Source organism: Bos indicus, chromosome 4 (genome assembly GCF_029378745.1).
Source record: "Bos indicus isolate NIAB-ARS_2022 breed Sahiwal x Tharparkar chromosome 4, NIAB-ARS_B.indTharparkar_mat_pri_1.0, whole genome shotgun sequence".
In the NCBI taxonomy this organism is placed as follows: Eukaryota; Metazoa; Chordata; class Mammalia; order Artiodactyla; family Bovidae; genus Bos; species Bos indicus.
The window spans coordinates 105,803,196-105,822,150 of NC_091763.1; the positions used below are offsets into that span (position 1 = coordinate 105,803,196).

The following is an 18,955-nucleotide window of genomic DNA, read 5'->3' on the forward strand; positions in this document are numbered from 1 at the left end:
CCAGGCTTAATTTTTCTTTTTATAGACTGCTATTTTAGATACTTATTAAACATAAATTAGAAAAGATGGGAAAATTAAAAGATTTTTAAAAATCCATGGATTTACCTCACAGAGACAATTAATGTTAATAATGTATTGATTCATTCTTTCTGAGTTTTGGCCTATGAACAAAATCTCTCCTCCCTTGAAGAAGTTTTACTTAAAGTCTTAAGGCAATACAGGTGGTTATCACTTTCATCTCCCCACCAGGAACTGAATATTAACCACTTGACGTCATTATCCAACAATCAAGGATTAAGGCAATTTCATGTGCCGAAACCTGAGTTGGCGCTTTATAGAGAAGAGAGAAGACAAGGTTCTCACTCCAAGGCTCATCCAGTCAAATGAAAGTGGCAGAAATAAATACATTCTAGAAAACTAGAAAATAATGTAGTTCTAAATGTGAATAAATTCAGTCAGGTTTACTGGAGGGGAGGGGGAAAGACACAGATATGTTTCTCAGGCAAGTATGGCTTTCTACCCTTGAACATTCAACCAGCATTTTGTTTAATAGTCTCACTGAGTTTGAGATCTGAAGACTGGAAAAGACATAAATTGAGGGAAGGAGAGGGAGGAAATACAGTTGGAGGAGCAGAATGAGAAAGAATGGGGACCGGTGAGCTGGATGTAGGGATCAGAAAGCAATTTCAATCAGCAGAATTGAAAAGTCAGTCTAGGAGAGTAACAGAGAAAGATTTCATGAAGGCCTGGTCTGGAGTCTGCAGGCAGCAGGGCCAGAGCCTGGCCAAGCAGTTTGTGTCCCCTGAGGAGCTCCTGCTGCATGGGCCCAAGTATCCTGCTTGCTTCCTTCTACAGGATGTCCAGCATGTCGACATCGACTACATGGACCGGAAGCTGGACTTCACTCTCAGCCCCAGCTTTCAAAATCTTGGCCTCCTGATTGAGCAAATGAAGAAAAATGGCACAAGATTTGTTCTTGTTCTGGTAGGTGTTTAGAAAGATTAGATCTGTTTTCTGCTTCTATAGTTCAAAACTAGTACCGTTGAGGGAATCTGGATGAAAAATACAGAAGACTTCCCTAAACATTTTTTGTAACTTATGAATCTATAATTTTTTAAAGTATTAAAAAGCAAATAAGCAAAGGAAGAATGAATGACAATGGCTTTTAAAGGTGATGGATTGCAATATTTATTTTTCATAACTGTGTTATTGGGAGGTAATTTATTATTACATTCTTTTGGTAGAGTTAGAAAACTGAAATACTAGTTAATAGCCAAAAATACAATAGAGTGTGTAACACTAGATATAGCCTCCAAAAAAAAAAACAGTAAAGAAAAAAGAGAGTGTGTCTCACTGTTTCAGGCTATGCCTCAGAGAAAATAGCTGTATCTTAATCTCATTTTTCCCTTAGGTGCTCAAAAACCTTTTAAGTTACCATTACCAATACTCAACAATGGTGAGATTTAAGGGACTTATTTCTTCTTAATTAAATTCACAAACAACTGATTTAAGATCCAGAATATCAGTTTATTATTTCATATTGGGGGCTTACCAGGTGGTACAGTGATAAAGAATCTGCCTGCTAATGCAGGAGACAAGAGGCAATGACTTGATCCCTGGATTGGGAAGATCCCCTGGAAGAGGAAATGGCAACTCACTCCAGTATTCTTGCCTGGGAAATCCCATGGGCAGAAGGAGCCTGGAAGGCTACAGTCCCTGGGGTCACAAAGAGTTGGGCTTGACTGAGCAAGTGAGCACACATTTTACATTGCAAGCTGTATCTTGTCAAACACAGAACTAGTTACCTACAAATGATCCTTCCTTCTAGCTTCCAGAAATTACAGCTTTATTTTCTGACTTTTGTTCATTCATTCATTCAAGTATTGACTAAACATTGGGTCTTTGAAAATCACTCTACTAAAAAATGTATTTATAATCTAAGCGAATAAGATGTCCTTTTTCTTACAGAGATTTTATTCTTTTGGAGGGAGACCCCCAATAAATAAACATTAAAAAAAAGAGAGTTTCCGATAGGTAGTGACAATTTCTATGACAGTTGTGAAATATGATGCTATTTAGAGAGCAGTTGAGGCAGGTATGAGATAGATTGAACTGGGAAGGGAACTTGAGATAGACAAGCTGGGTCACAGAATAGAAGAAAGGAATTTCATGTTCTTAAGGACTATTGCCATTACATTGTGGAAACACAATCAGTTAGACTTCTCCACTTGAGAGTAATGTTTTATTAGCCTGGTTTATCTCCAGGAATGGTTTTCAAACTTTAGCATACTTTTTTCCTCAAGAATGTTATAGAGAGGGACTTCCCTCGTGGTCCAGTGGTTAAGACTCCACACTTCAATGCAGGGGGCATGGGTTTGATCCCTGGTTGGGGAACTAAGATCCCACATGCCAGCCAAAAAAATAACAGAATAATGTTATAGAGAAACATCAATATGGTTTTTTGCTCTCAGTTATCCATGGGGTGTGTGTGTGTGTGTGTGTCTGTGTGTGTCTGTGTGTGTGTGTGGTGTGTTGTATTTCTTTCTCACCATTTCTTTCTGTACTGTGAATTGCTAAAAATTTAGAGAGGAGATTTCTTGGTGACGTTTTTCTCATGTCTGCTGTTTTGAACCCTTTCGCTGCAGGACCCAGCCATTTCTGGCAATGAGACCCAGTATCTCACATTCACCAGAGGGAAGGAAAGTGATGTGTTCATCAAATGGCCAGACAACAGCGATATTGTCTGGGGAAAGGTAAGATTTTGGATAAGGTGCCTGTAATTAATCAGTATCACAATTGATTAAGAGAGATGCAATAACTCTTGGAAAAATATATTGGGTAATTTATAAATTATGAATGAGTAGAAATCTGTCTGATACTGATTAGCTCAATAAACATTAATAAGGCTGAGGTTTCAGGTCTAATCCTCTAAAATATCAGTGAGCCTTGTTTTATTGTCTGGAAGTATTCCAATGACCCACCCCTTATATATGCCAACTGGTCGTTTAACAAAGATAAAGAATCCCTTTGAAAAGGACTTTGAAATCTGTCTCTCAGTCACCCACTCTCATCTTTGACCCAGGATGCTTAATCTGTATCTAAATAAATCACTGAATGCTATGAATTAATCTCCTTCTCTTATCTCCTTTCATTCCCTTTTGTGGCCTCAATCCTCAAACTCATTGTTCGATTCTTAGCAACAAGATTTTAAGTGGACTTCCTGACTCTGGATGACAGTAGCTCTTAGCCAGGGTTGCTCTGTAAATATCCCATGCTGCTTCATCTTGTTGCCAAAATCTTGGCTCCTTGTCTACCGATGCTGAATAGAAATACAGAGACAACATTTGGAGGAAATAGAAAAGATTAGCTTTATTATTTTTACCAGGCAAAAGGGAAAAACAGCGGACCAGTGACTCAATAATTGTGCCCTGCTCTTTTAGGAATAGGGAGAGGTTTTATATCTTCTTGAATGTCTTAATTTTTTTTTTTTTTTCTGCTGCAAAGTTTCAAAATGGCCACAGCTGGCATCAGGCAACTCAGCAGCCAAGTCTGGTGTCCCTGAAGTTATCAGCCCAGGACCTTCTTTCTGAAATGGAGAATGCTACAGGGAGTTTTGGAGGAGAAGAATGCCAAGTGTATAATCTATATGGAGTCAGAGAGTAATTAGCTTTGTGAAGGACAAGTCCAGCTACAAGTGTCTGTTAGTTCAGTTCAGTTCAGTCTCTCAGTTGTATCTGACTCTGCAACCCCATGGACTGCAGCACACCAGGCCTCTCTGTCCATCACCAACTCCCAGGGTTTACTCAAATGCATGTCCATTGAGTTGGTGATGCCATCCAACCATCTCATCCTCTGTCGTCCCCTTGTCCTCCTGCTTTCAATCTTTCCCAGCATCAGGGTCTTTTCCAATGAGTCAGTTCTTCACATCAGGTGGCCAAAGTATTGGCATTTCAGCTTCAGCATCAGTCCTGCCAATGACTATTCAGGACTGGTTTCCTTTAGGATGGACTGGTTGGATCTCATTGCAGTCCAAGGGACTCTCAGGAGTCTTCTCCAACACCACAGTTCAAAAGCATTAATTTTTCAGTGCTCAGCTTTCTTTATAGTCCAACTCTCACATCCATACATGACTACTGGAAAAACCATAGCTTTGACTAGACAGACCTTTGTTGGCAAAGTAAGGTCTCTGCTTTTTAATATGCTGTCTAGGTTGGTCATAACTTTTCTTCCAAGGAGTAAGTGTCTTTTAATTTCATGGCTGCAGTCACCATCTGCAGTGATTTTGGAGCCCCCTAAAGTAAAGTCTATCAGTTTCCATTGTTTCCCCATCTGTTTGTCATGAAGTGAGGGGACCAGATGCCATGATCTTAGTTTTCTGAATGTTGAGTTTTAAGCCAACTTTTTCATTCTCCTCTTTCACTTTCATCATGAGGCTCTTTAGTTCTTCTTCACTTTCTGCCATAAGTGTAGTGTCATCTGCATCTGAGGTTACTGATATTTCTCCCAGCAATCTTGATTTCAGCTTGTGCTTCATCCAGTCCAGCGTTTCTCATGATGTACTCTGCATTTAAGTTAAATAAACAGGGTGACAATATACAGCCTTGACATACTCCTTTCCCTATTTGGAGCCAGTCTGTTGTTCCATGTCCAGTTCTAACTATTGCTTCCTGATCTGCATACAGGTTTCTCGAGAGTCTGTTAGTAGTAACGGCTAAAGAATAACCAAAACGATTGTAGGCCTGTTTGGCTGGTATGTGCCAAAGGCTGTTCACTTGTTTCTGTTTTGCTGCAACACTCCTGCTCTGGGTTAATGCCCTGTTCAAGTGCCTTTGAATGTTTCCTTCCTAACTTACCCAAATAATACCTGCACTTCAAGGCCAACTTAAATATTCACTCTTAGGAAGCATTCAAAGACCAGCTTTGTTCTCCCTTTTCTATATTGCAACTCTCAGGAAGTGTAACATACAACCTAGTGCTTATGTTCCATCTGTGAACTTGGAGAAAACAAGGCTCAGCATATACAGATTATAGAAGTGAGCCTGGCATATAGTAAATGTTCAGTATTTGTGGAATGAATGAATCAATGTATATAGTTGAAAAGTGAAAGTGAAGTCACTCAGTTGTGTTTGACTCTTCGTGACACCATGGATTAGAGCCTATCAGGTTCCTCTGTCCATGGGATATTTCAGGCAAGAATACTGGAGTGAGTTGCCATTTCCTTCCCCAGGATATCTTCCCGACCCAGGGATTGAACCTGGGTCTCCCTCATTGTAGGCTGACGCTTTATCATTTGAGCCATTAAGGAAGTCCAAACTGTATATAGTTAATGTCCTTCTAATTATGGATGAAATTGGTTGATACTATGAATTTTTTAATGCTGTGTATACTTGGGATCCCTAGTAAGTTGTGATACTGCTTAAAAGCATTGAGGCTAAGCGTATGGGTTGTGAACAGAAATCAATCTTATTCCTTTAGAGTACATACACTTAATATGTATTTTTTATAAGGGGAAATTTGTTGTAAGCCTGTGATAGGCAGATCAGCGAAAAAAATCATCATTTGCAAAGTGATTGTACAGAGGATGTGCTTAGAAGGGATTTAGTTAATAACATTCAAAAGTAAAATTTTGAAAACTGATGGAATGAATCAAGAGATCCCAACCTATATTCACCTAACAAAATTTCATATATTCAGACTTTGCAATTTAATTAATGGCAAATATCCCCCAGAATTATATGGAGATGCGTGTCATTAGGGAGAAGGCAATGGCACCCCACTCCAGTACTCTTGCCTGGGAAATCCCATGGATGGAGGAGCCTGGTAGGCTACAGTCCACGGGGTCGCTGAGAGTCGGACACGACTGAGTGACTTCACTTTCACTTTTCACTTTCATGCATTGGAGAAGGAAATGGCAACCCACTCCAGTGTTCTTGCCTGGAGAATCCCAGGGACGGAGGAGCCTGGTGGGCTACTGTCTATGGGGTCGCACAGAGTTGGACACAACTGACGTGACTTAGCAGCAGCAGCAGGAGCATGTCATTAGAGTCTAACATATGAAACATCTCATGGTCTGTGTGCAATGCCTTTTAAAGGTTTTAATTTTTCTTTTTCTTTTTTTTTCTAGGTTTGGCCAGATCTGCCCAACGTGAATGTGGATGGGTCCCTTGATCACGAAACTCAGGTTAAGGTACAGTAACACATGGATTTTTGTCTACATGGTTCTAAACATCTGGAAACTTATGAGTTTTACCTTGTTGTTTGGTTAAGTAGCTCTGAGTTGAGTATACTTGTCAACAGGTAATTTTCTGGAAGCAAAATTTTCCCCAAATGGAAAACCCAACAGGTAGCTAAACTGGAATTGTATAGAAGGGAATCATGTATGAAAATACCTTTACATGTGCACCTTCAACGGGTTGTATTTTGTTTGAACTTAGTGTTGCTTGAAAAATAATGAAGGAAAGTCTGGAATCTTTCCACTGGCAAGGTTATGAACAGATTGGGTTTTAACGAATCGTCTACATATAAAAGAAAGTGCTGGCCGGTTGAAAGGAGCAATGGCCTTGACTCAGCACTTGATGCCGCATCAGTCTTGGGCCTCCAGCATCCCATCCACACTGCAGCTCACACTTCCCTGCATGGCTGATCTCCTTGATTTGACCAATGGGGAAAAAGCACTGTGCTCTGAAGTTTGACTCTTTAGACACTGACGGTTAATTTTCCTGTTTGTATGATGACATGCCTAATCGTAAAGCGAATCCCATGTTTAAAATGGGACTTAAAGACTATTTAACCTACTAGGAAAAGAGAGAATGGAGTCACCTTCCCTGGTGTGTGTGTGTCCACAGTAAACTCGGTGCAGCTGCAGCCACTGATATGAGGTTAGGGGGAACACCGAGTGAGCAAAGCCTTGCACAAATACCTGCTTGTCTCCCCTTCCCAGTCCTCGTGGACCCCCCTTCCCAGACAGGCTGAGACCCCCCATAAGAGCATGTGTCATCCTTACAGTTGTACAAAGCCCACGTTGCTTTTCCTGACTTCTTGCGGAACAGCACTGCTGCCTGGTGGAAGAGGGAAATAGAAGAGCTCTACAGAAACCCTCGAGAGCCAGAGAAGAGCTTGAAGTTTGATGGATTGTGGATTGTAAGTCATCTTTCATGCCTTTCTTTGAAAATATTAGCAGTCAAAACACAGGGAGATAACTCAGAACCTACTAAAGCAGCAAGCTAGGGCTGGAGGAGTGGAGGAGAGGGATGCTGCTATAGAGCTGAGGTGCTGGGACCACCAGGAAGAGCAGAGAGAATTGTACGTCTGCCCAGGGACATCCTGCCTGGTGGAAGTTGGAGTCCCTGAAGGCAATGAGCCACCGCTCAAGTTGCTGCCTGAAAAAGAAAGAGGGACGCATACCTGACTTCTCTTAGCTCCCACCCTCTAACCTCTTGCCAGTGCTTTCCATTGGCCAGACCTACACAGAGGCCAGTGCTAAAGGAGCCCAAGAGCCCATCATGTGATACAGGGCAGGGCCAGGGGTGGGCAAGGCATGGATCAGAGGCAACAGATATTCATCACAGGGCTGGGAAAACTCTGGCTTCAAAGGTCCATTCCAATGCTTGCTATGCTTGTTGGTTGGGCTTAAGAGCAGGGCTTCCTGAGATGTCTCTGGGACACACATTCAAAGGCTCCTCTATTGGTATTTTTCTAGGAGTGGGAAGCATATCAGTGCCCCAGTTTCCTCCTCCACTGTGCATATTCCAGGTCACCTCTGGAGCTGGAGGTGACCTGGAGCAGAGCTTCTCCAGTCTGAGCCAGGCTGAAAGAAGTTTGCCATTGACCCAGAGACAAACCTCTCAGCCCACTGGTGGCCCTGGGGCTTCCCTGGCCACCACCAGGATAGGCAGACCCAGAGCAGGTGCACAAAAGGACACAGATTAACCTGAACTGTGAAGAGATGGGGGGAGCCCTGAGGAACACAGATCCCAACAGCTGTGTGGTATTTGTTCCACTGCGAGAAAGGTGTAGCTGAATAACTCCAGTAGCCAAGAGTCCTCCCAAACAGCTTGCCTTTGCATTTTAGTGTGTCCTACTTAAGATCACCAGGGGCTTCCCTGGTGGCTCAGACAGTAAAAGTGTCTGCCTGCAATGTGGAGACCTGGGTTCGATCCCTGGGTCAGGAAGATCCCCTGGAGAAGGAAATGGCAACCCACTCCAGTACTCTTGCCTGGAAAATCCCATGGATGGAGGAGCCTGGTGGGCTACAGTCCATGGGGTCACAAAGAGTCGGACACAACTTCACTTTCACTTTCACTTAAGATCACCTAATATACAATATTTTAAGTTTTCCATTGGTAATGTAGGCTGTGAATATTCACCTCAGGAACTGCTATTTCTTGCATTTAAGTAATAGATCCCTGCAAGTATTATTTGATTTCTAGATTTGTTTCTGAGTTAACTTTTTAGGACGGTATCTACTGTAGAAAGTTAGAGCTTTCTCCTGGTTTTAGGTCTATGCTGTTGTCAGAATCAATAATCTAAACTATTGATAATGAGGAGATTATGATAACCATTAGCCATGGATAAAAAGTGAGTCATCCACACATAGAAAAGATGGGCTTGTGTGGGGAGATGAATCAAAAGGAGATTTACTTAGGTCATGATTCCAGCCTAATTTCAGTATTTTGTCACTATAAGGCAATCCTCACAAGTCTAAAAATGACAAGTAAACAAGAGGTTTAACACTCTTCTTAAACAAAAATGATTTCTTAGAATCCTTTTGGGTTGGGATTACACAGAGTCAGTGATGCAACTAGCTGTCGTAAATTTGACCCCGTCTCCGTGAGGTCAGTGTCATCTATAGGAAGGTCCATGCTGCCTCTGACCCACAGAATTTTTTTTTTTTTTTTTGCTATCTCATTGCAGAACATGAATGAACCATCGAACTTTGTGAATGGATCTGTCAGGGGCTGCAGTGATGAAATTCTTAATAATCCACCCTATGTGCCATGTATGTAAAATGATGTCTTCACCAAATTACTTCTCTGCTCAAAAGCCTTGCAAATTTTCCAGTTATTGTCAAAGTGAAGCCTAATTTTGGCAAGAAAACACTTTTAAATCTGACATAAAATCCCAAATAGAATAACTTTGAATAAGTGCAAATAAACAACTAATCAAGCATAGAAATAATAGCATGATGTGGTATGAAAGAAACCAAGCAATGATGTGCATCTGATTATAGTGATGAATATGAACTGGAAACTGAAACTCCAAATCACCCCCTGCACACCACACACACCATACATGCATACCACACATTACACTGCACACACACCACACATGCACACATACAGACATGTCACACACCACGCACATCACACACACTGCAACATACTACACATACACCGCAAAGACACACATATACACATACCACACACACACACACACACACACACACACACACCCGACATACACACTTCACTCTTTTGATTAGATGATGGAAATCTAGTTCCGTCACTCCTTCTGCCCGTGTTCACAGAACCTACATGAAAGATATTCCTTGTTTGTCCCGTGGTAAAACCAGAAACAGAATATCAATGGACCTTGGGTTTAAAGGTGTCTTAGGAGTTGAACACCTTACAAGTTGAACTCTTTGCTTACCTTGAACTCGTACCTTACTTGAACTCTTGCCTAGGGGAGGAAGTGACTCACTTCATTAAGAGCACTGTCCCAGTAATTTGTGGACTCCACATTTCCTGAATTGTGGGTCACTGCTAGGCTTCCTATGGCTCACTAGCTCCTTCCTGCCTTCCTCTCTCCCTCCCTCCCTTCTTTTCTCCTTCCTTCCTTTCTGCCTTTTTCTCCTTCTTTCCTTAATTTAGTATCTGTGTATCAGATAAGTGATGACAAATCAGAAAGCTTTAGCCGTATTAGTGCAGTGATGAAATAGGACCTGTTCCCTTGAGAACATTACCATCTAGTGGAAGAGACGATCATAACCACAGAGGGGTTTATTGTGTCCTAACTGGGCTATGGCAGCCCCGGTAGCTATTGGAGTCGGAGCGAACAGAAGAGTGCCCTTCCTGGCTCCATACCCTGTCCTTACCTTTCATTAATTAAGCAGCCACAGGACCCTGATAACAAAAAGTCTTAAAACTGGAGCTGTTATTGGTAACAAGGTTGTTGGCTGAAGTCGAGAAATGTGAAGATGATGGGCATTTCTGGTGAATGTGCAAATCAGGTTTTGTAAGAATTAACTCTGCATTTCCTCCCAGACTTGGAGTCCCGGGACCGGGGCCTGAGCAGCAGGACCCTGTGCATGGAGAGCCAGCAGGTGCTGCCCGATGGCTCACCGGTGCGCCACTACGATGTGCACAGCCTTTATGGCTGGGCCCAGACCAGACCCACGTACGAGTGAGTGTGCTTCTGTCATTGGCCAGCAAGACAATTTTCATTTCTTCCCATGGCTGTAAATGTCTAGAGTTCTGACACGGTCAGAGACAAAATTCTTTGCATCACGGGCATCCACCCTTATTCTTTGTGTATGTGCTAAGTCACCTCAGTCATGTCCGACTCTGCAACCCTATGGACTGTAGCCTGCCAGGCTCCTCTGTCCATGGGGATTCTCCAGGCAAGAAGACTGGAGTGGGTTGCCATGTCCCCCTCCCCGGGATCTTCATAGAACCTGCATCTTCTCTGACTCCTGCATTGCAGGAGGATTCTTTACCGTTGAGCCACTGGGGATACCCCTGCCTTATTTCTTGCCTTCATTACCTCTCACTGGGGTGTGTGTGTGTGTGTGTGTGCACATGCATGCCCACACATCCCTGTCCACTTTTGGACTCGTGTGAAATATTGGCAGTAACCTAAATGGATTCGTTTCCCCTATAGCTAGCTTCTTTTCCTGGCATCACTTACTGAATACTTTATCTCTGCCTATTGATGTGATGCTTTCTTTAGCAAATATTTGGATTACATCATACACCAGCATCTATCAATAGATTTTCTCTTTTGTTCCACTGATTTTTCTCTCATACCTTGTTTTCATTTTTGGGCTAAAGCATTTTACAGAAGACTGACCTTCCATTGATAAATATTTAAACATCTTTTATGTGTATTTGTCCCTCTATGCAAAGTTTTTCTTGCGTTTTGAGGATTAGCCTAGTAGACAGCATATTACCAAAGGGAGCTGTAGTTGTATATACTTTTATTTGGGTGCCAGATCTACCTCTTTGCTCTTTAAATGACTGACAAATTATCTCTCTTCTTTGAGTCTCAGTTTCCTGACAGTAAAAGGAGGCCAGGGTTGTGAGACTGCACACGTGAACATGACCGGTATAATACCTGGGGTAGAGTAATTGTTCTATGAATACCTTACACCCCAGCCCTCCTCATACCTAGAAATAGACAGCTAATTAATTTTTTTAAAGAAAAGAAATCCACATATTGTTAATCAACTATATTCCAAAATAAGATAACATTTTTTAATTAAAAAAATTTTTTAAAAGAAAAAGGAATCCATATTTTAGTTGACGCTCTATCTGCAGTTGTTCTGCTGGGAAGTTGATTGGGACTCAGCATTACTTAAATAGCAGATGCTTTCTGGTTCAAAATGGAGCAGCACTCTGCTGACTTACACTCCAGGCTGCAGCTACTCTTTATGCTAAAGTTCCTCAACTGTCCAGCCTCAAATTCACCCTCAGCTCACCCCCTTGTCCCTCTCTGAGCAGAGCTGTGCAGGAGGTGACGGGACAGCGAGGGATCGTCATCACTCGCTCCACTTTCCCTTCTTCTGGCCGCTGGGGAGGACACTGGCTGGGTGACAACAGGGCCGCGTGGGACCAGCTGAAGAAGTCAATCATTGGTGTGTGGGCTCTCATCCTGGGGCCTCTCCAGGTGGGGAGGGGACTGGAGTGCTCTTCAGTGGGGTTGGTCATGTCTAATCATCGTCCATGCAGTCAGTGAAAGCCACGGGAGCTGAGTGCTCTCTGTGTGTGTGAGTTTTAATGCACACCCGTCTTTTGACGTTTTCACCACGAGGGGCTCAGAGCTTCCAAATGTGGAACAGAAGAGACAGGTCAAACCTACCCTTCCCACGGTCTGCTCTCCTGTGTCCAATGCAGCTGTATCTTCTCCCTACAGGCATGATGGAATTCAGTCTCTTTGGAATCTCTTATGTAAGTCCTACTGAGGCTATGATGAATCCCCTAGTTCAGATTTCAGTGTGTCTGAAACCCACAAAGTCCCACCTAAAATATGCTCTGATTTTGCATCTTCTCAGACAGGAGCAGACATCTGTGGATTCTTTGGAGATGCTGAGTATGAGATGTGTGTTCGCTGGATGCAGCTGGGGGCGTTTTATCCATTTTCCAGGAACCACAACACATTCGGGACCAGGGTGAGGGAAGCGGGTTACGGTGTGGGTGTTTCGTGTCCTCACATCACAACTTCCTCTTATAATTTTATTTGTGTATTTGTTTATTTTTGGCTGTACTGGGCCCTCATTGCTGTGTGGACTTTTCCTCTAGTTGCGGCGAGGAGGGCCTAGTCTCTAGTTGCCGTGTGCAGGCTTCTCGTTGCGGTGGCTTCTGTTGTTGTGGAGCACGGGCTCTAGGGCTTGTGGGCGTTAGTGGGTGCAGCAGCTTGGCCTGTGAAGTTTTGGCTCCCGGGCTCTCGAGCACGGGCTCAATAGCTGTGGTGCACCGGCATAGATGCTCTGCAGCATATGGGATCTTCCCAGATCCGGGATTGAACTTGTGTCTCCCAAACTGGCATGTAGATTCTTTACCGCTGAACCATCAGGGAAACCCCACCACTTCTTCTTAACGCTCAAGAACATCGTACTTATTTGTATGATGAAAAATTATAAAATCACCAGCAACTCCATTGCTTAGAAAATCCACAGAGTTCAAAAGCCCAGAGTACCAACCATTTTTCAAGAATATACTTGTTCCCATCTCTTGGGTTATTAATGCCTATGAGGAGAAATGTTTATGGCTCCCTATGGAACCGAAATAAAAAGAGGCTCCCTTTGCTTTTAGAAATGATGGGTTTGTATTTTACTTAAATCTCACTGAGTTATGTCAGTGCTGCATGGAGACGCATTTCTCTCTACACATGTGCAGGGCCAAGGCTAGACCCCATCCTGAAGGGTTCATGAAAAAAAAAAGGAAGCAAGAAACTCCAGTTTATAAAGATGGCAGATGGAGGGAAAGAGGAAGCTAGAAGTTAGAGGAAAAAGGATGTGTAACCTACATATGGGATATGTGCCTGTGAGTGCATGCTTAGTCACTAAATCCGACTCTTTATGACCCCATAGACTGTAGCCTGCCAGGCTTCTCTGTCCATGGGATTTCCCAGGCAAGAATACTGGAGTAAGTTGCCATTTCCTTCTCCAGGGGTTACTCCCAGATTAGCGATCGAACTCATGTCTCCTGTATTGGCAGGGGGATTCTTCACCACTGAGCCACCAGGAAAGCCCATATGTGTGTGCTGGTCCTTTTCTCATACTGCCAGGAAGGAGGAGGTAACCTTCCACTTGCTCCTTTACCCTTTTAGAGACAAGATCCTGTGGCCTGGGACTCAGACTTTGAGATGTTCTCAAGAAAAGTCCTCCAGACCAGATATACTCTGCTGCCCTACCTCTATACTCTGATGCATAAGGCTCACGCTGAGGGCAGCACTGTGGTCCGACCCCTTCTCCATGAGTGAGTAGAGCTGGCTTCCCCAAGTGACAAGTCTGGGATGTCTTGGGAATAACCCTCTGCAACCGTCATAACAATACAGGCATACTTTTCACATTTTTCCTTTAAGGTTTACAGAGGAGCGCACAACATGGGATATAGACCATCAGTTCATGCTGGGCCCTGCCGTCTTAATTAGCCCTGTGCTGGAAAATGTGAGTTTTCCACTGTGGCTCAGATACCCTCCAATCATATCATCTAAAGAACAGGAAGGGCGTTTTATGATCTTTGTGGGGTTTTTTGGCTGTGCTACGTCATTGTTGTTATGTGGGCTTTTCTCTAGTTGTGAGCGGCGCCCACTTTCCAGCTGTGCTGTGAGGGTTTCTCATTGTGCTGGCCTCTCTTGTGGAGCACGGGCTTTAGGACACGTGGGCTTAGTAGCTGGGCTGCAGAGCACGGGCTCAGTAGCTGTGGTGCACAGACTGAGTTCCTCTGTGCTTAGTGGCAAGTGGGATCTTCCCTGACCAGGCATTGAACCGGTGTCTCCTGCATTGTCAGGTGGATTGGATTCCTTATCCCTGAGCCACAAGGGTAGCCCTACAGGTTGTCTTATCCAGCTCACTGTTTTCAGGCAAATGCATTTCTAGAACGTCTAAGGGAGATCTTGATTGTTTTTCAAGATCTCCATTAATGGAAACTTTACCCCCACAAAAGGATTCTCATTTTGGTGTCTTGTCATGTTGCATCCTTGCATAATCTACCTTTTCATAAATGTTATGTTTCTTTGTGTTTAAAGAAGAATTTCCTAGGATCTTTCTCAATAAAACCTTTCCAACTCTTAAAGTCATTAATCAAGTTCCCTTTTTAATCTTATTTCTACAGAGATATTTTTAAAAATTAAAAGTAAATTATTGGCATATTCGTAACGACATGTTGATTTTGTGTTTCAGAACACTTTTCAGGTCCAGGCTTACTTTCCCAGAGCCCGTTGGTATGACTACAGCACGGTAAGAACTAATGTTGTTTCTGGACCTGGGTTGGTCCCTGCAGGCAGAGAGAGGGGCCTGGAACTTTCTCCTGACTTCCAAGCACATATTTTCTAAGGCAGTAAGTTTCAGTCTTTCAGCCATGCAAAGTTTGCTTAAATAAAAGTATCCATAAAACCATAAATAGTAGAAAATCTGATGCCTATGTTACATTGACTCCTCCCCAACCACCTACCTTTTCTGGACTCTAGAGAAAAAGGCTAGATTTTTAGAGGTTTTAGCAAAGCTGAAAACCAGAGATTTCCTGCTTCAATTTGCAGTATTTTGCTGATTTTCTTGGAAAGGAAGGATTTGTGATAAAGCAGGCACTGATTTCATCTATTTTTCTGGTCATCATTCCTTGCCTATTTTCTCCCTTCTAGGGATCTGGCAATGAATCAACAGGTGAGTGGAAAGTCCTGGAGGCTCCCCTGGACCATATCAACCTTCATATCAGAGGAGGCTACATCCTGCCTTGGCAAGAACCTGCGATGAACACTTACTCCAGGTAAGGGAGAGGTGGTGTTTGTTGGCCTCACTTTCCCATAATGAGGCAGCCTTTTAGGAAGTGGCCCCCCTCAACGGAGGATAAACTAAATATGGACAGTTTCATTAATCTGATTCTGAGAGTACCTTCCAAGAGGGATCTGGGGGAGAATGAGTTCATGAAGTCAGTCTTGGGGAGAACTTTTATCTGTTACAGAAACTACAGAGCTTCTGTGTCAAAGGTTTAAGGTATGTTTTCCCGAGGGTAGCATCATGTACCTTTCTCCACAGTACTTAAAAATTCGGGAATAGGAGTGAGCTCTTTGATTTGTGATGTCTACCCAGAGTTTTAGTACTTACCCTGAGGTCTACTTTGGTGAACTCAAGAGAAATTATACACACACACACACACACACACACACACACATACACACTACACAAAATAGAACATGTTATGTCAAGGGAGACGTACATAACAAGAGTAGTAGCCACTCAAAGAGGGAAGTTAGCTTTCACTCTTGTGCTATAAAAATCATGGTTTCAGCTCTGGGCTGAGTCTTGAATAATAGAATTTGAATGTATGAAAACAAGAGAAAGGGATATACTGGGAGGATTAAAGAACTAAAGGTGAAAAATGAGCTTAATTTGGAGGACAGTAAACCATTCATGCTGAGTTTAACTGGAGCACTGATAAAGGAGATAAAGTAAATAAAAATCAAGCTGGTTAGTATCAGGCCATGGAAAGTTGTGAATGCAGAAGTACACTGCATTGTTTTCTATAGCAATCTGGAAGCTACTAAATGATTGTTTTTCTGTGGGGGGAGAAGCTTCTTATATTACTTATAATATGTATGTAAGTAACATGTATGTATTTGATTTTTGGAGATTAAAGTTGTATTGAATGTTTCATTAAAATATAAACATTTTATTCTGTTAGCTTTTATTTATTTATTTTTTTATTCTGTTACCTTTTAAATATATTTTATTTGATCTCATCTGTTTTTAGAATTTTAGGTGTATTTTTAATGCATTTACTTTTTTTCTGGATGACTATAAATTTTCAAAAGAAGCTGTCTTCATCCTTACAACCTGCAGTCTATAGAAAAATAACTTTTCTTTTAATAGCCGACAGAAATATATGGGATTGATTGTTGCTTTGGATGATAATGGGAGAGCTGAAGGTCAGCTGTTCTGGGATGATGGACAAAGCATTGGTGAGTAGGAACTTTCCTGGGTCCACATACAGCATTCAGGAAAGCCATACATGGAGGTTCAGGATATAATTGGCATGAACTGAAAACCTGTTTCTATTACTACTATTAATAAAACGGTGGTGTTGGGAGGATTTTTGCAACTTTTGTTTCTCATATATATTATGCTGCAATTGTAATAGAAGGGTATAGGGTCCCCAGCTTTGTAAGATCATAAATTTGATATTATAGATTCAGCTGGGGGACTTAATCTCCCTATAACTTTCTTGCTCTGATAAGAGTGTTACTGCAAATATCAAGCTGACCATCCACTCTCATAGATCTGCCTCTATTTGGGCCAAACATCTAGAACCAGGCACCCTTTGCCTCCAAAGTGGTGGCTCAAACAGTAAAGAATCTACCTGCAATGCACGAGACTGGGTTTGATCCCTTGGTTGGGAAGACCCCTGGAGAAGGAAATGGCAACCCTTCTCTAGTATCCTTGCCTGGGAAATCCCATAGACAGAGGAGCCTGGCAGGCTACAGTCCAGGGTCTCAAAGAGACAGACATGACTGAGTGACTAACACTTTTTTAACACAGGCCCACTCAGGAAACATATTAGAGCTTAGAAAATTTCTTAGTGTCTCAGAATTTGGGAATTAAAGTTGTCAAAAGAATAATTATGTCAATGAAATATTGCTTTGTGTACTTTTTCTTCCCAGTCTAGGAACACAATAGTTCTATCTTAGATAATTGGTGCTTGCCACTATAACTGGAATACCCTCTTCCTCAGGCATTGTTGTAGATTTACAATCTCTCACCAACTGATGTCTGTTTTCCAATACTTTATTACTGTGGACCAGAACATTCTAATCTTGTAACAGGTAGCAGTTACTGAATTTATAGTTTTTTTTTTTTTTCAATAAAGTAAAACATTTTTTCTTTATTTACAAAAGTAAAATATTTCTAAAGGTTTCCTCCTTTTGATTTTATTCATTACAAGGATAAACATATTATCATTAAAGAAAACATTTTAGAGATTAAAAATTAGAAAAAAATTAAAACCAGTTAATATTTTTGCAGTAGCACCTTTTGCTTTCATTTTACTTAAAATAATGGTTAACTTTCAATAACGCTGAAACTATGCATGCTCAGTCACTTCAGTCATATCCAACTCTTTGCAACCCTATGGACCATAACTCCTCAGTCCATGGGATTCTCCAGGCATTAATTCTGGGGTGGGTTGTCATTTCCTCCTCTGGTTGAAAACATGAAGTGAAGTGAAATGAAGTGAAGTCGGTCAGTCGTGTCCAACTCTTTGCGACCCTGTGGACTGTAGCCTATCAGGATCCTCCATTCATAGGATTTTACAGGCAGGAGTACTAGAGTGGGTTGCCATATTTAATTTGTGAATCCTGTTTCTTTGCACTTAAAAATAATGACACAAATATGTCTAGATATTATTTTATATACCTTATCAATATCACACCTTATGATTATCACATTGCATTGAAAGGATATTCCATAATTTATCTTTCTGTAGTTATTCCCTGTGCAGGATGTTTTCAGTTTTTATTGTTATAAAATAACAGAATTGAATATTAACATTTGTTTGTAGTTCAGATTAGTTCCATAGGGTAGATTCCTAAAAGTAAAATTATTGCTTTCTAATTAACTTGATACACCTACATACAGCGTATCCATTTTACAGTTCTATTAATACATGTTTTGACAAATGTATACAATTGTGGTTTGCTACTATCACAATAAATATGTAGAATATTTTTGTAAACACAAAGCCCTTCTACTTCTTTCCAGAAAACTGCCCCCCACTCCCAGTTTATATTTCCAGTCTCTGACAACCGCTGATCTTCTTTCTGACGTTACGAATTAGATTTGTCTTTTCTAGGTTTTGTGTAAATAGAATCCCACAGTATGTCCTCTTTGTGTTTAGCCTCTCCCACCTAGCAAAATATTTTTAAGGATTCATCCATTTTATTGCATATAAGAGTTCATTACTTTTGACTCCTGAATAATCACCTTGTGGGAGTACCACAATTTATCCATTTACTTACTGATAAACATATTAGTTGTTTCATATCTTTTACTATTACCTATAACCTGCCATAGCATATTCAAAAGCAGAGACATTACTTTGCCAACAAAGGTTCGTCTAGTCAAGGCTATGGTTTTTCCTGTGGTCATGTATGGATGTGAGAGTTGGACTGTGAAGAAGGCTGAGTGCCGAAGAATTGATGCTTTTGAACTGTGGTGTTGGAGAAGACTCTTGAGAGTCCCTTGGACTGCAAGGAGATCCAACCAGTCCATTCTGAAAGGAGATCAGCCCTGGGACTTCTTTGGAAGGAATGATGCTAACGCTGAAACTTCAGTACTTTGGCCACCTCATGCGAAGAGTTGACTCATTGGAAAAGACTCTGATGCTGGGAGGGATTGGGGGCAGGAGGAGAAGGGGATGACAGAGGATGAGATGGCTGGATGGCATCAGTGACTCGATGGACGTGAGTCTGAGTGAACTCTGGGAGTTGGTGATGGACAGGGAGGCCTGGCATGCTGCGATTCATG

General features: G+C 41.9%; 1 protein-coding gene across 1 annotated transcript in view; it reads left to right on the forward strand.

Annotated features, from left to right (window-relative positions):
* LOC109557962 (probable maltase-glucoamylase 2) overlaps window positions 1-18,955 on the forward strand; it is a 90,707-nt gene that overhangs the window by 59,824 nt on the left and 11,928 nt on the right. The window contains exons 31-44 of the mRNA XM_070788278.1: window positions 856-984; window positions 2,646-2,753; window positions 6,125-6,187; window positions 7,006-7,140; window positions 8,914-8,998; window positions 10,263-10,401; window positions 11,718-11,851; window positions 12,130-12,164; window positions 12,269-12,385; window positions 13,546-13,694; window positions 13,801-13,885; window positions 14,621-14,677; window positions 15,079-15,203; window positions 16,307-16,395. Coding sequence (XP_070644379.1) covers window positions 856-984; window positions 2,646-2,753; window positions 6,125-6,187; window positions 7,006-7,140; window positions 8,914-8,998; window positions 10,263-10,401; window positions 11,718-11,851; window positions 12,130-12,164; window positions 12,269-12,385; window positions 13,546-13,694; window positions 13,801-13,885; window positions 14,621-14,677; window positions 15,079-15,203; window positions 16,307-16,395 — 1,450 coding nt within the window. The remainder of the gene's footprint in view (window positions 1-855; window positions 985-2,645; window positions 2,754-6,124; window positions 6,188-7,005; window positions 7,141-8,913; window positions 8,999-10,262; window positions 10,402-11,717; window positions 11,852-12,129; window positions 12,165-12,268; window positions 12,386-13,545; window positions 13,695-13,800; window positions 13,886-14,620; window positions 14,678-15,078; window positions 15,204-16,306; window positions 16,396-18,955) is intronic.